The following is a 7,666-nucleotide window of genomic DNA, read 5'->3' on the forward strand; positions in this document are numbered from 1 at the left end:
TTCGGTGGGTCGGTGTGGACTGGTTGGGCCGAAGGGCCTGTTTCCACACTGTAAGTAATCTAACCTAATCTCATTGATATGCAGTTTCCATGCACCAGAAAGAAACTAAACAGCAATAAGTCCCAAAATCAAAGTCAAAGATGGTACCTGGCAGCTCCAGCTCACTGTTGTTCCTCAGTGAGCAATTAAGGAAATGGACATTACTGTATGGCACCATTTTACAAAGTTCCACTCACACGATGTGCTTCTGCTATATGACTAAGGGGAGTAGTCCTCAGCTAAATCAAGGGAGGATTGTCATCAGTCAGGAGGTTCTGTCACATCTAGTTAAGCCTAGTGTCTGATCTGAGTCAAAGAGCTTGAACATAGTCAGTCAGCTACTTGAGGCAGTCAGGATTTGGGATTCTGTATCTCCACAATCCAGGGAATGGGGCATGGTCAGTCCTGAGGGTCTAACTCAGTAAAAGTTATCAGGGAGTTTATCAGAAGCCACTGCTGTCATAAGGAACTTGGGGAAGTCAAATTGTGAGGATTGGAAGCACTCTCAGCCTAGTTATGACAGGTGAGAGGAATGGAAGAGAGATAAAACAAAAATATTGATAATCATCAAGTAGAGAACAAATTTATTCAAAGTTGTACTCAAAAACATTCTGGAATTCTTACTAAATGCCAGAAAGAAAAGGAACCATTATAGAGATATAACCACACTGAGCTGATGCACAGGAATCTGCAAAACATTAGTTTCATTTAGTTCACTTTATTAATTTTAGTTGGACAAACAATGTAAATGTAAACATTACATACCTCTGATCTGAACACTTGTTAAATAACATTTAATACTGAACAGCAATTAAACTCAAATGAAAACAGCCTATTAAGTTACTTTACATTTAGTGTTTCATTTTAAATATATACCTGTATAGTTTATAAAAATGAAAATAATTGGGTGCTTGGGACAAATAATGTACAGATAAATTTTGTTTCTTTTATAATGTTGTCGTTGGTTCACATAAAATACTTCTGTATTGCACAATCATACACAAGACCCAAGACCAGCGAAATTGAACTTTTTTTGGAATTTTTGACATTGAATACTTATTTTTTTAAAAACTTATAATCTTATAATGAAGATACTTTAGGGCATGCAGGAAGACCAACTTTCCACTCTGCCTCACATAACTATCCATGTCCTTGCAGCACCAAGTTCAGATTCACTCAGAATAAGTGCTACATAAGCTTGTGTTTTGCACAAATATTTGTTGTTGTATTGGCACAGTTCCTTTGCTTCAATCCTCTTAGGTTTATTTATCCCTTTTTTCCCAGGTTGCATCAACAATTTCTACAATGAATTCATGCAAAAATAACATCGCAAGATGATGTCCCATTCAGGATTACGGAGTGTGGGTTTTGTGTGTTGAGAAAAGGTACCGAAAGTACCAAGGTACAAAGCACGAGTAGTCACCAAAACCAAGTAATAAAGATTGGAAAATAATGTTTATCATTTTAGAATAATTCATATAATTTTCAAACTTTCCCATTTTATCGACACGAATGATTCCTGTTTTCCTTGGTAATTATTATGACTCAACCTTTTGGTGTGCAATGGCATCAAGGTGTTATCTGGTAGAAGTTAATATGCCATGAAACTATTTTCCAACAAAACGTACTCTGGCCTTTTCTAGTTGCTCAGATTACTAGAGAAAGAAAGTTCCTGTGGCAATGTGGTCCCCCATCACACTCCTAAAGGTACAAAATTTATTAAGCTGCCTTAACTTTGGAAATGGCTGATGTGGTGTATTGCTACAGATTCACACATTCAATCAATCTTTCCACTGGGTGAATGACCATAATGAATTAGTCAGAATACACCCATGCCATTAGCAGCTCTAAGATCCAACTCAGTAAGATCATTGGGAAAGGCTTGGGAACAGTTTAGTAGCTCATTATCTTGAAATGGAGATGGCACATAACACAAGGCAGGAGGAAAAAATATTTGGTTGGATAAAAATAATGCATGCAATATCATTGTAACAATATTAGAACCCGACAAACTTGTGAATACCACAAACGTTTCAAAGTTCAAAGGAACCCCAAGAATGTGCACAAAACATTATAACAGATTTTAAAAGGTCACTGACCCTCTCAGCACTTTTCTCCTGCAAGACAACAAGCAACAGATATTCTGTGTAATAGTCTGTTCTGCATTTCAATTTGATTCTTGTAGCATTGTGGAGTTAATTGTGAGCTGCAGTGCCCAGCCACAATATCCTCGTGTACAGATTTACCTGCATTACATGCAGAAAATGGGCATAAAGACTTCTACCCAATAAATATCAGTCACTAATACATAATTCAAGAAAAGAATAAATCAGGATTGAGTGAAAAATAAGCTTATCTCTGGATTCCACTACCTGCAAACATTTCCTGACCTAACTCTTTCCTGGCAATAGTTGTCACAGCTTTTCAAGCAATTGCAAGTTTCTAACGCTTATAATTATAGAACTAAAGGAAATAAAACAGCCAATTTTACCCATAACCATTTGGAACTTGGCGATGCATGAGAAACTGGGGCTGGTCACTTTATTCTTTCACAATTAAACCAAAAATTTATGTCTATTTCACATAGGGATTGTTACTTAAACATTGCATCAGACATGCCTGTTGTGACAAGGCAACGACAATGTGAAATTTTTGATAAAAATAGTTAATGAGTGAAAGGCACTTAATGGAACAACATAGGATAAAAGTGAAACAATTCTTTCCAAAAATGGTTATTATCAGACTGTCTGCAACTCTGCTTTGAAAACAAGTTTAAAAATTAGCTGCAGAAAGGGGTGCATGAAACAGTCAATTTTGCAATGTCAGTCAAGAACTTCAAAATATTACTTACCATTTTGCAATATACAGGGAAGAAATATGATTTATCCCTTGCAAAGCCACAGAGACCTTCATTTTTGAATTTTACTTGGAAACTGAAATTGTTGATTCAGGAAGACCAGGAAAATAACATTCAATATCAAAAATATTTAACAGGGTTTGGAGATGACACAGACATTTTTTGTCTAGCCATGTGATAACACAACTATTTATTAAGAATTTGTCTTTTTACGTCTGTTGTCTTCAAGAATATTATTTTTTCCAAAATGTTTTCAGTGCATGCAAAAAACATTAATTCATATATATCTCATCATTTTAAAGCTAAAATTCTGGTAGATCTGGTATAAAGATTTGTTACATATAGTTCAGGGGAATAACATTAAAGTTGAATAGAATTGAATTCGCATCATTAAACAGCTATCAATTAACAGGAATGGAATGTAAACAATTAATTACTGACAACTAGTTGTGAGCAATGCAGAATCACTTCATTCAGATTCAGTGCTATAGGTCACTTTTTTCATATACAGGAGACGTATACAAGAAATCATACATGCAGTGAAATGCTTCACTTTTCAGTTTAATACCTAGGTAACTGGCATATGCTCTGGACAAACGCAGCCAAAACTGTACATGCTGATGTTGTTGAGTATAAAGGTAACATATTACTGTGTGAGACACCCATATTTAAACAGGCAGTGATAAATTCTTGGTGACAATTTGGAGAATGAACATTTGAACAAAAGAACTGCAAAACACTTCAAATAACAACCTAATATTGGCAGGTGTTGCCTCAATGTCAACTAATATTGATTTTAGTTATTACTCACTGCAAGACATAAATTGGAATATTTCAAACTAATTGTGATTTCCAACTATTGAACAAAACACTTCAAGGAACTGCAGAGCCAGTGATGAGCAGTTCCCATAAAAGGTTTCAACTGGTCATTTGCATTGCTGATGCCACTCAGTTTCCAACAAAATAACGATCAGCACCAAGAGACATACATGTGCTTAAAAAAAATCTATGTGACAAAAAGAACTTGACAAATATTTAAAATGTCAGCCACTTATGTCTAAACCTGTAAACTCTCCCAATAGCTGTCCAAAGGTTTTTTTCTGATAATTATCAGAGGGTAATTATTTGCACTGAAATACAGTGGAATTCTGCTGAAGATATACATTATAACTGTCTGTTTCAATTATACGTTGATAACAGCTAATTGAAGAAAACTAAAATTGTAATGCTATGTTAATTTCTTTGTGCAAGTGTCAAAATATATTCACTTATTTTTAGATCAGTAATGTGTGCCTGGTGTCTTTTAACCACTAAGGTATGACTCCACAAAAGTTTTAAACCCAGGCAAAATAAATCAAGTCAATATGTAAAAGGCTCTCATGGCAGGCCATTAGACCATGACAATACCCACAACATTACAGAAGAAATTCTACGGACCAGAAATAAATTCTGCACTACTCACTGGTATCAATGCTAAATACCATTTAAAAATTAACTACTTAACTTTATAGAATTGTGCCTAATTATATCTTAATCATTCAAACAGTTGTTCATTGCAAATAGTGTAATCTAATAAATTCTAGGTACCTATGTAAACAGATTATAAGTGGTTCTTTGAGTTTTTGTCTACACATGCATTGTGAGGACCAATTTCCAGGAGTTACATTACACAGTTAACAGTGCATGTAAAGATTTCAGCTCTGTAAAGAGATGAAGTGAAGCTATAACTAACAGCTAAACGCCTTAAAACAAATATGATTAAGACTAATATCAGATGTATCCCACAAAGGGACAGAATCGAACAAAAAATTTTTTATTGCTTGAAGAACAGATACTTTGAGTAATTTTTGGTTAAATGCCCATGTGGTATTCAAGAGGATACTGACGTTGCCACATAACGAAAACGCTTTCATTGGCTTTTTATACTTTTTTTTCAGGTTTCTGTTATGCTTTTGTAGTGTTTCCTTTAGCAAGTATGAAAGCACATTTCCCTGAAATAAAACATTAGGAAAAAAACTCCAAAAGTGGATTCTTCTTAAAGGAAATATTCTTAAAAACTTGCCACTATGAAAAATTCTTTCAAACATCTCAGATGTCAACTCTCTGAAAAATCCCAGAGTCTCACTGACTTAAAAAGGATAACACAACTTTCTTTTTTTGTAGCCCTACTCTATAGGATTCCACTGCATTTTCATTACCAAAACCAAGGCTGGATATTTCATGGTCCATCAGGTTCACTGTTGCTCCTGGGTGAAATGTTTGCCTGTTCAAAACGCACACATTGCATAAGGCCAACAAATGGAGCAAGAATTCCCAAGTTAAGACACTTTGATTTATTTGGGGGCGGGGGGATAAAAAGTATATTTCCAATTTGGTGGACTAATCATGAATCAATCTAACCACCAATTAATTTGTATCAAAGTCTCCTTTCCCCTTCATGTTCGCACCTGGCTTAATACAAGCCATTGGAGTAACCTTGGGTGTAAAACCAACTATTGCCCCATTAATAATGTCTTTGCCCAACAAATGTAAGATAACTCATTTGTGTGGACTACATCTTATCCAATTAGGGCTTTCAACAATCTCGGTCTAGAAAGTGGCCAACTATATTCATTTGGTACAGGGCCATTGACATTACATTCAAAGAATGAAAACATTGGGAACCAAATCCGTGCTCTTCGGCTTTGCTGATAGGCTCGAGTATTAGCTAGTGTGTGGTAATACAAAAAGAGTCTCGTGGTAATATAAAATGCGATGAAGACATCAATTGAATAATGTTCATGTGCAGCAAGGATAAAGAAGATCCCGAACAGGTTCAACACCCAAGACAAGGTGTGCAAGAAGTTCCAGCTTCTTGGAGTATCTAATTCACAGTTTGAAAAAGAACACATAAAGAATTATATTCACATTTCTATTTCAGCCCAGTTACCAACACAAGCATAAAATGAAAACAAGAATAGAATTAAAAAGAATCATAGAATCCCTACAATGAAGAGAGAGACCATTTGGCCCTTTGAGTCTGCACCAACATCCTGAAGAGCATCACACTCAGCCCCCTATTCCATCCGTGTAATCCTATATTTACCATAGCTAATCCACCTAGCCTGTAAATCCCTAGTCAATACAGACAATTTAGCATAGTCAATCCACCTAACCTGCATATATTTGGACAATGGGAGAAAACCGGAGCTCCATGTGGAAATGCATGCAGACACGGGGAGAATGTGCAGACTCCACACAGAAGTCACCCAAGGTTGGAATTGAACCAGTGCCCCTGGAGCTGAGAGGCAGCAGCTAACCACTATACCATTATGGGCCCCGATGCAAGATTGATCTTGAGCAATCATATTACAGCCAAGATCTGCTGCCATTATCTTTACCTAGATTCTCAGAACAGCAGAGAAAGATTTAGCTTGTACCGTATCTTTGAAGTAGCCTTCCAATTAGCCTCACTTCCTTACCCTGGAAATCTTTCCCTTTCAACTATGTGCTCAATTCCCTTTTGAAAGTGGTTATTGAATCTGCTCCATAAAAAGAGTTTATTTCATAGATTCGAACACAGCAAATAAGAGCATGAGTAAGTCATTCAGCCATCAAGCCTTTTCCACCTCAACTTCACTTTCCTGCTTACCCACTTTGTTTGTCTTGTTAATAAACCATTTGTCTGCCTCTGCCTTCATATATTCAATTACCATGACTCCAACTTATCCACTGTTATTTTTTGTCGATACTTTAAAATATGTGTTTTCTGGTTATTGACCCTTTATGTTCAACTACTCCATCAAACCGGTCCATAGCTTTGAGCACCTCGATTATGTTTGCCCATAACTTTTTCTTTTCTCTAGTCACTCTACAAAAACAAGGTTCTACGTCTCTTGTGTCCAGTTGAGTCCAATATCAAACATCGTCACTAACCCATCACTCTTGTAGAACACTATCACAACAGAAGCAAGAAAAACTCCCTGCAAGTATATGCAGACCCAAATGTATTAAATGAAGAACAAATAAATTGCAGTTTTAAGTTAAAGCCTAATTTGAATTTATAGTCTCAAGAGTTAATGCATGGTCTTTAACACTATAACTAAAAGTTGCTATTCTGGTTTATAGATGCAGAACATTCTTTGTATGTAAATTATTACTGATAACAAATTTGTTAAGGACAGATCCAACTCAAATGGAAACCACTAAAATCAATTTGTTCCTTAATGATCAATTAAGCTAAAGGGGTTTTGCAATTCGGAGAAATTGAGTTTTTTGAAGTAGTAACAAAGAGGATTGATGAGGACAGAGCGGTAGATGTGATCTATATGGACTTCAGTAAGGCATTTGACAAGGTACCCCACGGGAGACTAATTAGCAAGGTTAGATCTCATGAAATGCAGGGAGAGTAGCCATTTGGATACAGAACTGGCTCAAAGGTAGAAGACAGATTTGCTTTCCCAAAATGCAGCACCTCGCATTTATCTGAATTAAACTCCATCTGCCGGTGGTGGTGGAGGGTTGTTTTTCAGACTGGAGGCCGGTGACCAGTGAAGTGCCACAAGGATCGGGGCTGGGTCCTCTACATTTTGTCATTTACATAAATTATTTGGATGTGAGCATAAGAGGTACAGTTAGTAAGTTTGCAGATGACATCAAAATTGGAGGTGTCGTGGATAGCGAAGAGGGTTACCTCAGATTACAACAGGATCTGGACCAGATGGGCCAATGGGCTGAGAAGTGGCAGATGGAGTTTAATTCAGATAAATGCGAGGTGCTGCATTTTGGAAA

At 36.4% G+C, this 7,666-nt stretch overlaps 1 protein-coding gene across 3 annotated transcripts in view; it reads right to left on the reverse strand.

Moving 5' to 3' along the window:
* Positions 1 to 3,153: 3,153 nt before the first annotated feature.
* The window catches only part of samd8 (sterile alpha motif domain containing 8), a 54,854-nt gene continuing 50,341 nt past the window's right edge, over positions 3,154 to 7,666 (reverse strand). For all 3 annotated transcript variants that reach the window (XM_043678893.1, XM_043678894.1, XM_043678895.1), the window contains one exon: positions 3,154 to 5,759. In XM_043678893.1, the coding sequence (XP_043534828.1) occupies positions 5,455 to 5,759 (305 nt within the window). In that variant the 3' untranslated portion in view covers positions 3,154 to 5,454. The remainder of the gene's footprint in view (positions 5,760 to 7,666) is intronic.

Source organism: Chiloscyllium plagiosum, chromosome 38 (assembly GCF_004010195.1).
Source record: "Chiloscyllium plagiosum isolate BGI_BamShark_2017 chromosome 38, ASM401019v2, whole genome shotgun sequence".
NCBI classification, from domain to species: domain Eukaryota; kingdom Metazoa; phylum Chordata; class Chondrichthyes; order Orectolobiformes; family Hemiscylliidae; genus Chiloscyllium; species Chiloscyllium plagiosum.